The sequence below is a fragment of the Myotis daubentonii genome, chromosome 1, assembly GCF_963259705.1.
Source record: "Myotis daubentonii chromosome 1, mMyoDau2.1, whole genome shotgun sequence".
In the NCBI taxonomy this organism is placed as follows: Eukaryota; Metazoa; Chordata; class Mammalia; order Chiroptera; family Vespertilionidae; genus Myotis; species Myotis daubentonii.
Window position 1 is genome coordinate 99,159,069 of NC_081840.1, and position 16,464 is coordinate 99,175,532.

General features: G+C 42.3%; 1 protein-coding gene and 1 pseudogene across 25 annotated transcripts in view; one reads left to right on the forward strand and one right to left on the reverse strand.

Moving 5' to 3' along the window:
• The window catches only part of SVIL (supervillin), a 265,091-nt gene that overhangs the window by 141,751 nt on the left and 106,876 nt on the right, over nt 1–16,464 (forward strand). For all 25 annotated transcript variants that reach the window (XM_059711992.1, XM_059712022.1, XM_059712094.1 and 22 more), the window contains one exon: nt 10,484–10,541. Coding sequence is in view for 7 of the 25 variants with exons in the window: in XM_059711958.1 (XP_059567941.1) it covers nt 10,484–10,541 (58 nt within the window). In the remaining 18 variants the exon portion in view is untranslated. The remainder of the gene's footprint in view (nt 1–10,483; nt 10,542–16,464) is intronic.
• Nucleotides 4,202–7,573, reverse strand: LOC132228167 (peptidyl-prolyl cis-trans isomerase A-like; annotated as a pseudogene).

Consider the following 16,464-nt stretch of genomic DNA (forward strand, 5'->3'; position numbering starts at 1 on the left):
GCAAGTTGCTGAACTTTCCTTGGGTTTCTATATTGTTACTGTTGTGGAGGTTGCCATTGTTGTTTTTATTATGATGCCCCTTTAAAGAGAAGGAAACCCACAAATAATATTATTCAAAGCTCTTTCCTTCAAATCATCCAAGTAAACTCTAGAACAGCTATTAGGTATCAGCAGTCATTTTTAATATTTACTTGTCTACCATCTGGATTTTCAGACTCATAAAAATTCTCATATCTGATGATTCAGTATTTCCTAGCTTTTAGTTCATGTGAAAACCATCAAATAGTGAGTATCGAATGATTGGAGTTGGCAGGAGCCTTCTCAGACCTCCCTGGATAATTGTAATTGTGTTGGCCCCCTTCCTGCCAACTGGGATCCCCCTCAGTTAGAGGGGCCTTGAGTCTCTGCAACTCTAAAGACACACACAGCATTCTGTGCCTTATGATGGTCTAGGATGCACCTTCAGATTCTAGGCAACAAATACTTGTGTATGTTGATTTGTCAAATCATTGTTTAAGGACCTGATGTGTGTTGGCATTGTAGTGTGTGTTAGAATTTCATTCCTTTTTAAGACTAATATTATGCTGTTTGTATATTTCAGTGTACATTTTATACACGGAACTAACCTATGTCTTTATTTTCTTACTCTGAGAGGTGGTTGACCAGTCTCTCTTCCCCTAAAGTACCAGATTATTTTTCCCCAAAATCATTAGCTATAGATTCAAAATCACCCAGACTTTAAAATAATTAGAGATAATTTTCACTATAAATTTTAACATTGCTTGTTTGAACATTTATTGTAAAGACTAGAGGCTCAGTGAACAAAACTCATGCACCCGGGGCGGGCGGGGGGTGGGGGACGGTGTTCCTCAGCCTGGCCTTCGCCCTCTCACAGTCCAGGAGCCCTCGGGGGATGTCTGACTACCGGCTTAGGCCTGCTCCCTGTGGGCCTAAGCCAGCAGTCAGACATCCTTAGTGCTGTCATGGAGGCGGGAGAGGCAGGAGAGGCTCCCACTACCACCTCTGCACTCACCAGCCAAGAGTCTGGCTTCTGGCTGAGCAGCGCTCCCCCTATGGGAGCACACTGACCACCAGGGGGGGCAGCTCCTGCGTTGAGTGTCTGCCCTCTGGTGGTCAGTGGATGTCATAGTAACCGGTCGTTCCACTGTCGGGCTGAAACTGGCTCTCCAACATCCCCCGAGGGGTCCCAGATTGCGAGAGGATGCAGGCCAGGCCAAGGGACCCCACTGGTGCACAATTGGGGCCAAAGAGGGATGCTTGCTGGAAGTTGGCCAGCTGGGGAGGGGCCATGGGAGGTCTCCAAGGTGTGTCTGACCTGCCTCTCACTCAGTCCTAATCGGCCAGACCCCAGCAATAAGCTAACCTACCATTCTGAGTGTCTGCCCCCTGGTGGTCAGTGCATGTTACAGCAAGTGGTTGAGCGGCCTTAGCATATCATTAGCATATTACACTTTGATTGGTTGAACACACAACTGGACACTTAGCATTATTAGGCTTTTATTATATAGGATAATAGTAAGTCTTTTAGGATATTGCAATATGCCTTTTCTTTTAAAAGCCTTTTGAATATAGCACGACTGGCATGGCTTCTTCAGCACATCTGATAAAGACATTAGAACAGCGGTTCTCATTAGAACAGCGGTTCTCAACCGGTGGGTCGCTACCCCTTTGGCGGTCGAACGACCCTTTCACAGGGGTTGCTTAAGACCATCCTGCATATCAGATATTTGCATTACGATTCATAACAGTAGCAACATTACAGTTATGAAGTAGAAACGAAAATAATTTTATGGTTGGGCCACAACATGAGGAACTGTATTTAAAGGGCCAGAAGGTTGAGAACCACTGCATTAGAAGTACTTTTGCCTTTTCATCTCTACATACATGGCCTGTTTTAAATTACCTTACATAGTAATGCAGCACAAAATATTATTTGCAGACTTGTCCTAAAGATTACCACTAACCAGAATTCACAAAGCATTTCACAGTGCAGACAGGAGAGAATTACACTATAGTCAGGAATCTGGAATGTCTGAATAATGAGTATAAAATATAATAGGGAAATGAAAAGGACTCAGTGGGCTCACCACAGGTGGGATTACCTCATGTCAGGCAATTCTGCCCCAGATTAAGTGTCTACACAAAATCCACCAAAGAAAATGAGAATACCATGTACAGCTGCTTCTAGCTTATGGAATAGTTCTTTACTAGGCTTTAGAAATATATTCTTCACTTTGGAATTTCAGCCCAGCCATCCATTGTCTTTAGTAGCTTATAGTAGATTTCATCAAATTTGTTCTGTGTCTCTTCTTAAGTTTAGAATGAACCAGTAACTCTCAGTAGTACGGTATTGCCCACTTCCATGTCAGACCATTTTCCTATGGCCTGGAGAGTTTCAGTGCTATTCAGGGAGCTCAATGAGGAGACTCAAGGTGACCTCACACCAGCCTGGGCAGGGGTATGCCATCTGCCCATGCCCCGTATCTCTCTTTATCAGGTGCTGTATATCCGAGTGTGGATTAGATAACATGCTCCACCTTTCAGAGTGCTTCCACATCCTTTCTCTCATTTAATAGCATCCTCACCTGCATATTTACATCTTTGATTTTATTTTGGCTGATCAGGAGAAGGTGGCTTTTTCCCTTTGGAAGCACGTTTTCAGTGGTCACTCTAGGCTTCAGTGTTTCTCCTAGATCACACCGTAGCTCAGTCTCTCACCTGTACATGGGGATAGTGATAGGGTCTCCTGTAGGCTTTGTGAGGACTGAATGAGTTTAATGCCTAGAGCACTTAGCATCGTGACCATTCCTGGTGAAGGTCCGGTCTTACCCTGTTCTTTACATCATCACAGCAGGTGTGCTGGAAAATGGCGAATTGTCACCTCCACATAATCCTGAGCCACAGCTGTGCCCTGCACTGCATGGTCCCTGAGGGTGTAACATCTTGATCCTGTATCATCTAACCCCTCAGTTTTTTACCTTGGCAATTTAGGAGGTGATCCTTCTTACCTGGACTCATATCAACATTGTTCCCAGTTGGACTATAGGATCATCTTCCCTGTTTTTCCCATTCCATCGTGTCCTGGCAAATCTAACATTTTCTCCTAATTTCTCCCCACATACAAATATTTATGTTCCACATTACTGCTTCACATTTTAGGAAAGACAAAACTCTAGTGGGAGTCTCAAGTTAAGGAAGGAATGGTAATACTTTTCCTTTATGACACCTACTGAAGAAATAGCATTGGCTTTTTTTAATGTAGAGTAAACTGTAATAAAAAAATAAAACTAAACTAAACTAAGGAGATTGCCTATGGATGAGGCGATTTCTAAGAATGAGGAAGAATAGAGGTGATTGCATTGCTCATCTGCTTACTTGATTCATTTATTCTTTCATTCACCCAGGATTTATAGTCCCTTGTTCTGAGCCAGGCACTATGCTAGGAATGCCCCAGAAATGTATCTCAGGTATTGCTCCTCGAGTTTTTATAATTCTTAACTAGGAGGCAATGAAAGTTTTTGAGCAGGAAAGGTTTGATTGGCAATAGAGAAGCACTGAAAGAGAAGAAAAGGTATCAAGGAGCTCAACAGTGGATTCAGTGTGGTTGACAGGCTCTCCCATGTGATCATGGTCCACCTGGGGTAGACTTTGAGGAGTACTGTGTTGCATGTTGTTAGGACTGGTAATTGTCTGGTTCAATACAATTTATAGCCAAGAAATGCATGTGGGAGAAATAGGCAGGTCCACGGGAAAAATTGCATTCATGACCATGATTTTCACCCAGACTTTTCGCTCAAGTCTAAGCTTTGTTTTCATCTTTATCTGTACTTAATTTTTTGGAAGGTATTATGGAAGTAATTCATGCTTATTGTGGAAACTTTGGAAAAGAAAGGGGAAAACATGAACAGTTATCTCTGAGTTATAAGATAATGTTTTGGTCTATTTGCTGTCTTTCAGTTAAAGTATTTGTGTGTATCTCTAATATAACATCATGAAACATTTCCCAAATCACTAATTATTTCCTACCTGTTCTCTTGTGTAATTCATTTACCTATTCTCCTCTACCACCCACTATGTAAGCTGGTTCCAGTTTTATATGTTTATTTTTTTTGACAGACAACTGTTTAGTTTTTATTTCATAATTATAAACTTAACTCTGCAATCCAGCTAGATTGGAAGGTGTAAGGGAATTATGGAACCCAATAAACTGGCAAGAGCACAAAGATTATAGAACATTCCAAGCAAATCAGGGTAAAAGGGTGTTCTCCTGAGCTACAGAAGGAATGGTCTGGTGGTTAAGATAAAACACAAGTCGCATTTATTAGAGTTGCCCACAGTCAGCAATGGTGATCTTCTTGCTGGTCTTACCATTCCTGGACCCAAGCGCTCCATGGCTGTCACAATATCCATGCCTTCTTTCACCTGGCTGAGACCACATGCTTGCTATGCAACCACTCAGTCTTGGCAGGGCAGATGAAAAACTGGGAGCCATTTGTGTTAGGTCCAGCATTTGCCAAGGACAAGATGCCAGGATCTGTATTTTTCAGGACGAATTTCTCATCTTCAAATTTCTCCCCATAGATGGACTTGCCTCCTGTGCCATTGTGGCGTGTGAAGTCACCACCCTGGCACATAAATCCCGGGATAATTCTGGGAAAGCAAGAACTTTTATAACCAATTCCCTTCTCCCCAGTGCTCAGAGCACGGAAGTTTTCTGCCGTCTTTGGAACTTTGTCTGCAAACAGCTGGGAGGAGACTCAGCCCAAGGGCTCACTGTTGACAGCAATGTCGAAAAACACGGTGGTTCACCATAGCTCGTCACGGGCGGCTTTGGGGTGGCAGCGTCTGCAAAGCCCAGTTTTATATGTTTATAAACAAAACTGTGGTAAATGTCCTTGTACTCGTTCATAGTAACTTCCTTGGGAACATTTCCAGAAGTAGGATTACTCAGTCACTGTTTCATATACTCTTCTAATAACACCCTTCCTTGTCCTTCTTAATGAGGTGGGAGCCCTGGGAAGAGAAGGGAGAATCATGGCGTGATTAGCTGTTTGTATGACGTACTCCCACACCCTCTTCAGGCTTACTGACTTCTGTCTTTGCCTTAGCGTCTCAGACATGCCCTACTTTTCATGTCCGGAGGCCACTTTGGCTTGAGGAACATCTGTGGAACCTAAATAGACCAAGAAATCATCTGAGATTTGTAAAAAGCAACCAGCAGCTTGTCTTGACTCCTCCTTCTGGGATAGACTGGCCCCTTAGCAATTAAGCCCACATGAGCTATAGACCTGGGAGACCCTATGACTTCAATCCAGGAGGAGCATACAGCAGTGGCTCCTGTTACTTGGTGTTCAGGCTGATAAGGAGTGTGGATGGTGAGAGGATGTGGATTTCCAGTCTGGCACTGCCATACTCTAAACTGTGACTTTGTTAATATTTTTCAAAATGAATAACAAGTGATCAAAAAGACCCCTTTAGCTCCAGTTTTCCCAGAGTCCAACGGTTTTTGTTTTACCAGGGCCTGATTCGGTTGTCCCAATGATCCCACTTGGAAGACTATAGTGCTTTGGAAATGGAAAAGATTGGTGTTTATGAGTGGAAAGAGTGGCAGGGAGCTTTGTGCATTTCTATTCTTCATGCTGAGGTGGTAGTTAAGTGATGCTGTTGGAAAGGGAATATAGCACCTTCACAAGTTTAAATTGTTTTCTGCCTAAAATTTAAGAAAATCACACCTACAAATTAATTTATCTCCAGACAAATAAAATACGTTAACCTACAGAATGGTGTCAGGAAATGTTTGACTAGTTTGTAGTTCCCCTGTATGAATGAGCCAGCCTGAAATAATAATAATAATAATAATAATAATAATAATAATAATAATAAATAATAATTAATAAAAATAGTTGTGCCTGGCTGGTGTGGCTCAGTGGTTGAGTGTCGACCCATGAACCAAGAGGTCACTGGTTTGATTCCCGGCCAGAGCACATGCTAGGGTTACTGGCTCTATTCCCAGTAGGGGACATGCAGGAGTCAGCTGATCAATGTTTCTCTTTCATCCATGATTCTATCTCACTATCCCTCTGCCTTCTCTCTCTAAAATCAATTAAAAAACATATAAAAATTGGTTGTTATCATCATCATTTATAACTACTGAAGAGTAAATGAAAAAATGTCATGGGTCCTTTCTACTGATATAAAATGTACATTTCTTTATAGTATTACTTGGCTTCATGTAGATGAGATACATAAAGAGATTACATTGTCTATTCATAGTTTAGAAAAAAAATTGTATTCTTTTTCCTTCTCAACAATCAAGCCATATTTAAATCTGTCTACTTTGTGTCATTATTGATGGGTAAGGCAACTAATTCTAATAAAATCCCATTGTGAACTTAAAAAGAATATCAAAATTCTTTTTATTCTTTACTAGAATTGCACCTTAAAAATTTAAACTAGGCCCTGACTGGGTAGCTCAGTTAGTTAGAGCAGTGGTCGGCAAACTGCGGCTCGTGAGCCACATGCGGCTCTTTGGCCCCTTAAGTGTGGCTCTTCCACATAATACCGACTTCTGCGCATGGGCCACAAAGTTTCAATCACACTGTACGTGCGCACCTGCACGTGGTATTTTGTGGAAGAGCCACACTCAAGGGGCCGAAGAGCCTCATGTGGCTCGCGAGCCACAGTTTGCCGACCACTGGGTTAGAGCATCGTCCTGATACACCAAGGTTACAGGTTTGATCCCTGGGTCAGCAACCAATGAATGCATAGATAAGTGGAACAACAGTTACCTCTCTCTCTCTCTCTCTCTCTCTCTCTCTCTCTCTCTCTCTCTGTCTCTCTCTCTCTCTTTCTCTCTCTCTCTCTCATTTCCCCTTCATCTCTCTCTCTCTTAAAGCAATAAATATTTTTTATTTATATAATTATTTATACTATTATTTAATCCCACCTAAATTATTCATTTCCAAAGTCATTGGCTGCCACTATTTCCTCCCTTCCCTCTTCTGCTTCCAACTCCTCCCTTTTTCCGTTTGTTCCTAGTTAGCCATGACCTCTCAATAAAGTTTCCACTCCAGTTATCCACAGGACCTAAGTTCTTCCTTACTGAGTTTTTTTTTTTTTTTTTTTGTAACTGCCCTATTCGCTATATTTTTCCCCATTTTGTAAGAGTTGGTGTAATCAGCAGTATAGAGAAAATGCACATGGCCAGCACTAATGAACCCTCTGTCGATGTGCCATAATTAATTTGCGTTGTTTGTTTGTAGTTTAGAAATCAGTTCAAGTCAATATGGTTTGACAGCAGGATATAAAATCAATGCAAATCACTTTGTAGTATGATCCTAGCTTTTAGAGAAGATGATTCCACTAGTTTATATAGTCATTCAGCAAACATTCACTACAGGCCTGCTGTGTACCAACTAGTATTCAGTACTAAAGATACAAGGACAGACATACTCAGGGTGCCTGCCTCCTGGTAGGGGTGCCTGAGGGCAAATCCTGTTCCTGATACCTCCCCAAGATCCTGTGGCTGCATCATGAACAAGTCACTATCCATGAGCAAGTTACTTCTCTAGTCCTATGGTTCCTCATCTTGTTAATGAGATGATTTTCCTACTTTCTCTTTAATGTCCCTTTTAGCAGTAAAAGAGTCAGTGTGTGATTATTGCATATTTTTCTTGGAATTGCATTATCACTGCTTGGGCCCACCAGCTACAGGTTGCAATTAAAAACAAACAGGGGGGCTCCAGGGTTACTGGTTCTTTCTGTGTGGAAGGAGCTTGGAAGTCACTGCTCCATCCTAACAACAAGTAAAAAGTTGAACAGACTAAAAAATCAGCAACTCTTCCTGAGTGCATAGGGAAGGGAGGACACAGGGCAAACTATTGCCCCCCAGATTGGAGGGACATTTAAGCCCATACAGGCACTTGTGCCTTCCCAAAGCAGAAACCCACAAGTAATACAATGAAGCAAAGATAGTCTCTTCAACAAATGTTGCTGGAACAACTGGACACTCATATGCAGAGAAATGAATCTAGACCAGGCCTTCCACCTTTCACAAACATTAACTCAAAATGGATCTCTGTTCCGTCCCTCAATTTTGTAGTAAACCTAAACCTGCTCTAAGAAAATTAAGTCTTTTTAAGAGGTGATAATAAAATAAAAAGGGGGCAGTCAAATAATGCTTAATTTAAGAGCTTCTGTATCAAATTAAAATTTTTGAACCTCTAGTAATACCTGCTTTTTCTTTCCCACAATTTCACTCATATGTTGTTCATAAATCTTAACTGTGGGGTTTTGATTCCCTGTTAGGCAAAAATTTTCATTAACCTGTCAAAGCAGACTAGACTCAGAGTAGCCTGAGAATAGTTAGCAGCCTCCCTTCCTTCAGAACATCGAGAGGCTCTGTATTGTTTTGTTTTTCTTATTTGTTTATATTTAGGAGAAGGAGGAGTCATTGTCTACTTAGGGTGCAGCATTGCCTGCTTAGCTGCTGCACGTGCTGTGCTTTGGCCAGAGACTTAAGCAGTAACACCACCAGTGCCCATCACTGGAGCCAGTCTGCTCCAGCATCCGCAGGCCTAATTTCTGCTTGCAATCTGATTACGGGGTTTGAGCTATTCCAGCCTGCAGCCTCTTGCTTTGCCTTTATCATACTCTCAAGGACACGAGTGTCTGATTGCTCTAGCCCTGCGCTGTGAAGTCTCATCCCAGTGCGGCTTAGAGCGGCTGGAGGCTGTGACTGGTTGTGAATTAGCTGTAGTGCAGTCTCTGTTACTGCACTTTCTGTGTGTAACTATGATCAGAAGCCCAGGGTTTTCCAGCTATTTGGGAGCTTTCAAGTTCTCTGAGAAACAAGGTAAGGCAAGAGACACCGAAAATTCACTTCTGTGTATATTTTATAACATAATGAATGCCTTGTATCCATTTTACCTTGTATTCTCCTGCATCCAGTTAGTTATACAATTTTCTCAAAGGACACTTTACATATCTAATTGAGTTTAAATTAGCTTATTTCGGGATTGCTGAAAAATGTAATATTTTTTTTCTGTTATAACTTAAAGATATTACTAAACCACTAAAGCCTTATGTAGGAAAAAAAATGCCAATTCAAATGGAATGCCCAAACTTTGGATCAAGTTCTGAACTTTAGCTAAAATATTTTTCTAAACCAAATGCTATATATTAAATTATTTCCAGTAGGCAGTGGTGAATGTCTTTTTTTTATTAAAGCTTCATGTGAAATATTTTGGAACAAAATATTGTCTTTTAGTGGCTTCCTACTTGCACAGAGGAAAATATATGCTCTTAATTTAACCACGGAAGTGGTGTCACTGACTCAGTTCACTGATTGAGCAACGATGAAATGCTGAGGTTATTTTGAATGTCACATTTGAAATCCAGCTATTGTATGTGAAAATATTTTCTAGCACAAATGCACTACTAGGAAGTGATTGGAAGAGTTCAAGTCTCAGATTCAGGAATTTTCTTCTATAACATTTGATAGCTTTTGAACTGAGTTCTCTTTTTAAAAAATATGTAACTAGGTATTTGTAAAACTCTGAGAAAACCCTACATGTTCAGTTGGCAGTGTTCTTTTCATTTTATTATGTTTCTCTAGTTTGTCAGACTTTCCAGATTCCAGGATTCTGGATGTATTGTGATGGATAATGATATGTCAGCATGTGGTGTATTCTGTACCTCCTTTTCCTCAGGCTTTTGACCCCAAATATTAACCAGTAAAAGGCACTTCCATAGGGGAAGGTTTCTGTAAGTGGCCACTTGTGGTTTTCTTGGTGGACAAATGGTTGCTATGCCAAAAGCTGTAAAACAGATTACTTGCCATTAGACTGGTTATAAATTTGTCTGCAACTGGTTTTGATTAACTGGTTCACTCGATGTTTGTTTTTGCTGCAAGTGATTGTTCCCAGCTGGCTTTACATCACATCCATTTTGTCTTCAAAAATAAATAAGTGGTTTATTTGATGTGTTGTTATTTTTTAAGTTTTAAAGAAGGCAATAAGAACATGACTAAAGCATCCCCCTGCTCTTTGCCCTCACCTCATGCAATCTTTAAGAGCATCTCAAATATATCAGACAGTAATGATTTTCAACATTTCTGGTTACTTTGGTCAACATTTTTAACTATATAATTCAATATTTAATTGCTCTGAGTTAGTCTTGTAGCTATATGAATTTAAATGATACCATTGAACTATGTCAGATTTTTTTTTACCCACAGATTATATTGATTTTCTTTCATTAGGAAAACTAGAAACCTTACTATGTAAAATGTATATTATTGAATGTGATTCTTAGAAGGTGTCATTTTTTTAATTCATTATTCTTGTCTTGTTAATGGCTTCATTTTTCTTAAATTATATGTTCAAGAGGAGTTTGAAAAACTTTCTCATTATTTTTTTTAACTTATAGCTAACTCAATGTTACATTATTTCTTTACCCTTAGATTTCAACAAGGAAAACTTAAGCTTTATTGGATTCCCATATCAAAGGAAAGTTCCAAGGTAAAGTGGTCTTTGCCCAAGAAATCTTGTTTTGAAGATTTGTAATAGCTTTTAAAATTATCTCTTAAATTCCTAATTTACCCTTTTAAATGTTTGTCAATATGTTTTCTCTCCAGAGTTTGGTTTGTTAAAATATATGAAGCAAGCTAACTTAATAGTACATTGAGCCAGCAAAGATTATTTTTATGTATTTAAGACTGTTTGTAGGAACTATTTACAGAACAGGATATTGATGTTTCTGTAATTGCAAACTTGTAAAGAGCTGTTATCTTTTTTTTTTCTCATATCTACCTCTAAGCACGGGTTGTCCTTTTGCAATCTGTCCATCAAGTAAGCTTTTGCTTTTGCTTCTTTAAAAAAGGGCTTAGCTTTGTTTCTCCTCCTTTTCTCCCTTTTTTTTTTCTTTCCCTCCTCCTCCCTCTCACCCCGTGCCTATCCATCCATTTGTCCACATGACATGGTGTTTCTCTTTTAACTTTTTTGCGCTTCAGTTTCCTTGGCTGCAGGGTATTACGGGTGCTATTTTGATTTACCCGGTGTGCTACAACTCTGTGATGCATCATCACCGATATCCTACATAATAAAAGGCTAATATGCAAATTGTTCCCACGGGTGGGAGTTCGACCAACCGGGAGTTAGATGTGCACTGACCACCAGGGGGCAGTGTGAAACATGGTGGGTGTCGGTGATGTGGCGCTGGCAGTGGAGGCACTGCTGGCCCTGATGGGCCCCAACAAGAGCAGGACTGTGGCGGGATGGTGGAGCAGGTGAACAGGTGGTGCCAGGCAAAGGCAGGTGTGAGCGGGGTCCCCAATCGCCCCACTGGTCCACAGACAGTGATCAGCGGCAGCGGTAGGAGGCGGGGTCAGCGAGCAGGCGATACCATGCCAAGGCGGGTGCGAGCAGGGAGCCCCTAATCACCCTGCGTGTCACCCCACAGATTGGCCCTGATTGCCAGCCTAAGGACCCTACCTGTGCATGAATTTTGTGCACTGGGCATCTAGTAAGATAATACAAAAATTAAAGTTTGTGCCAAACAAGATAGCTATATCTCAGGTCTTCTTAGATTACTGTTCCTAATAGATTTTGAAATTTTCATGTAGAGGCACAATGTTATTTATCCCTTACACAAAGGTATGGATCTCAGCCTACACTTCCTTATGCTAGAAGGACCCAAATCCATCTACACCTAACTCCACTCAGATGTTCTTATCCCTAATGTTTATGTTTGGCATTATTTCTTTACTTAAAAGGTTTGCATTTCAATAGCATTGGAATAAACAGTTGTCTGACTTCTGTCCTCATCAGGCTAAGCCTGGCTCTGCATTTGAAAATAGCAGAGTTGAACGTATGCACACACAAGAGGGGATAAAGGCTTGATGAATTTCATCCACATTTTAGTACCAGGTAAACTAGAGCAGTAATGAGTCAGGGTCATCGGGAAGGTTGTTTTATTTAACTCATGAAATCTTGCTTTTCTAATGCTTGACACAATTTCCCATATTTCTTATCTTTGCCATATTTTTAACAGGATCTAAGGCTGATGTTTTAGTTCATTCAGGCTTCTGTAATAAGACAGCATACACTGGGTAGCTTATAAGTAATAGAAATTTACTCCTTACAGTTCTGGAAGCTGAAAATCTGAAATCAGGGTGCCAGAATGGTGGGGTGAGGGCTGTCTTCTGGGAGCAGATTGCCAATTTCTAATGTCCTCACTTGGCAGAATAGTCAAAGGAGGTCGCTGGGTCTCATAACAGCACTGATCTTCATGAGGGCTCCATCCTCATGATCCAATCATCTTCCAAAGACCCCCACCTCCTAACATCACCATTTTGGGGGGCATTAGGATTTCAACATATGAATTTGAGCGAACCCAAACATTCAGACTATAGCAGCTTCATTCCCAAGATGACCTTAGCAGGTTGGTTTAGCTTTAATAGTGACTAAGAAAAATGAATAAATGGGAGGGGAGACAGGAAGATAGCGTTTATTCAAGGATAGGAAAAGCAGAAAATATGAAGGTCAGACACTTCTGTGGAGAGAAGCTCAGAGGGACATAGCTGTTCTGGCATGGTGGGTATTATTTCATGTGTACCTGTGAAAATCATGGCCTCCTTGCCATGGTACTAAGTGTAAAATGGGCTGGAGATGCACGAACCTGCCTTCTTCAGAGAAGTCAAGTCAACCAGACACCAAAGGTGAAAATATTAGGCAATGGGTTTTGGATTCCCGTATCTTATAATTTAAACTTCATTAGAAGAATGAACAGATTGTGGGGGAAGTCTTTAACAGCGTGGGTGCTGAATAGTCAGTGTAAAAGTAGATCCCACATTTTGTAAAAGATAGAAGGTAATAACAGCAGAGTATCCTGCTCTCACTTTAATAAAATTTCCCCTTGTTGCTACTGCTGGACATTTAAATAGGTTAATGGGACACATTAAATAAATGACCATGGAAGCTGGGGGGGGCAGTCTCTTCTTAGATTATGGAAACAGAGAGAAGGGGGCAGACTAATAAAAAATAGTCATAAAGAGTGAGCAGTGATTCAGAGGAGATGAAGATAGATAAAAAATGCAAATGGTGCCTCTTAATTTAGTTATTTTAGTTATATGTGGAGAAATGGTTTCATACTGAAATATGGGACCATTTGGTTGAGCTATGGCAACCCACCAAGGCCTGCAGAAGTTGTCCAGGGAGAGACCCCTTCTCCCGGAGGGGATGAGTGATGAGGAGGACCGTGGCCCTGAGCAGCATCAGGGGCTCAGTGCTTGAGTTAGCAATCATGTGAGTCCCGAAGGGGCCTAACAGTCACCGCTGCTCAGGAAAGTGAGAGGAGGAGGATGTTAAGGCTCTTTTGGACAATCATGTTTCATCAGCCATTACATGACCAGAAAAATGACTCATTAACACATGATCCAGAACTTAGTGAGGACCATCATTAGTGTATCTTGCCTGCATTTTCACTGCTGACTATGCCCTTGGGTATAGAAAGTCCAGGGAAGAGACATGACTTTTTTCAAAATGTGGTTTCCTATTGACTTGAGGGGTCTTTTTTGGTCACAGCTTTTCTGACGTGAGTCTGAGCCATACTTTCTAACCATTTCTCCTTATTCTTCTGATCTGCTCACCTGCTTCCTCAGAAGTTGTCTATCATTTAGTGGGAATAAGAGAGAGGTAACATAAGCAAGAACAACATGTAAAGACAAGCACAAGGATTCCAGTAATAAAAATTACCCTCAAGATGGAGACTTAAAAATAGAATCTATACTAATAAAAGAGAAAAATGGTAATTGGCGTACGACGATACCCTTTTCATTGGCTAATCAGGGCTATATGCCAATTAACTGCCCACTAAGATTGGCAGTTAACTGCCAACAAGATGGCGGTTAATTTGCATATGTAGGCACAATGCAGGGAGGCGAAAGGGAAAGCAGGAAGAAGCCCCCTGCCACTGACAGTGATCAGAAACCCAGGGGGGAGCTAAGAGCTGGGGGGCAGGGCAAAGGCGGCCCTGGGGCCGCCTTTGCCCTGCCCCCCAGCCATGATCAGAGAATCAGGCGCCTTTGCCGCCCTGGCCAGTGATAGCAGGAAGTAGGGGTGGAGCCAGCGATGGGAGCTGGGCACGGTCGAAGCTGGCAGTCCCAGGAGCTAGGGGTCCCTTGCCTGGGCTTAAAGCGAAGCCCACGATCGAGGGCCGCTGCAGCTGCGGGTCCCCGCTGCCCGAGCCGGATGCCTCAGCCAGAGGCATTAGGCCTGGGCAGGGGCGGAGCCTGCAACCGCGGGGAGCTGGGGGTCCCCTGCCCAGGCCTGACACCTCTGCCGGAGGCCTCAGGCCTGGTCAAGGGGCCAATCCGGTGATTGGTGATCGGAGGGTGATGAGGGTCAACTCCTCTGGCCGAGGCATCAGGCCTGAGTGGGGGGCTGAGCCAGGGGCTGAGCCAGGGATTGGGGGGATATGATGGACCCCTTGCCCAGGCCTGAAGCCTGGGTCAGAGGCGTCAGGCTTGGGCGGGGGGTGGAGCAAGCGATCAGAGGGAGATGGGGGTCCCCTGCCCAGGCTTGATTCCTGGGCCAGAGGCCTCAGGCCTGGGCGTAGGCCAGAGCCAGTGATCAGGGGGAGATGGGGGTCCCCTTTCCAAGCCTGACACCTCTGGCGGAGGCGTCAGGCCAGGGCAAGGGGCCGATCAGGTGATCAGAGGGTGATGGGGGTCTACGCCTCTGGCTGAGGCATCAGGCCTGGGCAAGGGGCAGAGCCAGCAGTCGGAGGGGGCTGGGGGCAGAACCAGTGATGGGGGAAATGAGGGTCCCCTGCCCAGGCCTGATGCCTGGGCCAGAGGCATCAGGCCTGGGCTGGGGGCAGAACCAGTGATGGGGGGAAATGAGGGTCCCCTGCCCAGGCCTGACGCCTCTGTCAGAGGCGTCAGGCCTGGGCAAGGGGCCGATCGTGCGATTGGAGGGTGATGGGGGTCAACACCTGAGGGCTCCCAGTATGTGAGAGGGGGCAGGCTGGGCTGAGGGACACTCCCCCACACACACACCCAGTGCACGAATTTCGTGCACCGGGCCCCTAGTAAGTTTATAAACCTATGCAAAGAATACTGATGTTTTCATTCATATATGCAAGGTAAACAAAGGTGATAAGGAGAGATGTTTTCCCAATCACATATTCTAAAGATGAAAGAAGGAAATAAAGAAAGGAAGGAAGGAAGTCTATCACTGATACTATTAAATGTAGGCCCTTCTAATTCTCAATATTTAAAACTCTGTGTCCCTACCATATCAACATTGTATATAGTGTATACATAAAATACTTCAGAGTGAGTTTAGCATATATTGAAAGTATTTTATTGTAGTCATTCATTATTTCATTTATTCAGCATATACTTATTGACTTTAATAAAAATAAGACACTTGTAATATAGTCTACAAATAGGAAAATAGGATACAATTTGAGAGAATAACAGGTGCATAATGTAGATTCGGTGCTGGGTGGGACAGGCACTGCCTGGGTCAGGGGTTCTTCCTTGAGGAAAGAACTTTACACTGAGGCCCAGACCAGGAGAGGACTCAGCCAGGATGGAAGGAGAGGCCGGAGAAGAGGAAATTCAGGCCCAGGCAGCCTTTACAGTAAACCATGTTAAAGAGGCCTGAGAGATGCTCCTGATAGTGCTTTGGTTTCCCATTGGTTTTTGACCAGCTGTGAAAGGCTGTACTTTTGATTGGTGCTGACACTATTTGTAGCTTGTTTAAGAGAGTAAGTGCATATGAAGCCAGGGGCTGACAGGTGATGACTTGTAAACTCTGTAAAAGTTCAGCAAAATGTTTAACTTGGGGGTGATTTCTTAGTCTTCATTAGTGGCTTTATTGAGCTTTTTGATAAGCAGAAAAAAAGGGGGGGAGATAGAAATATATAGAAGTTTATTTTTGAAAATATGAGATAATATTTGTACCCCAAGGCCAATGGCTTAAGAAGCTGAATATTTCACGCATTGCGTCATTTTGTTTTAATATAGATTTTTCCCCCCTGAGATTTTAGTTTCCCAAAGTACAGAACTTTATGAAGATATTTAAACAATAAGTTAATCGATTAAAATAGCATGTCCTTCCTTAAGTGGGGCACATTTCTGCAATTATTTAATTTCTTAGGTTTATACTAAGTCATACATATGAATAAAACACTGAAAGGAGTCTTTACTTCATTACAATTCACTATTTAGAAGTCAGTGCTAATCCTAAGTTTCTGATCTAAGCAGGTTTCCTGGGATCTTTTTAAGCCTTTTGGACTGTGATTTATAAACACTGGTTAGTTTCAAGCCTTTTTATTAAATACTAAAAATACATGACACTCCTATTTATGAACATAAGCCATACCACATTGTTAGGCAATAACCGAGGCTTCAGATGAACTTGGTTCTAGGAAGAT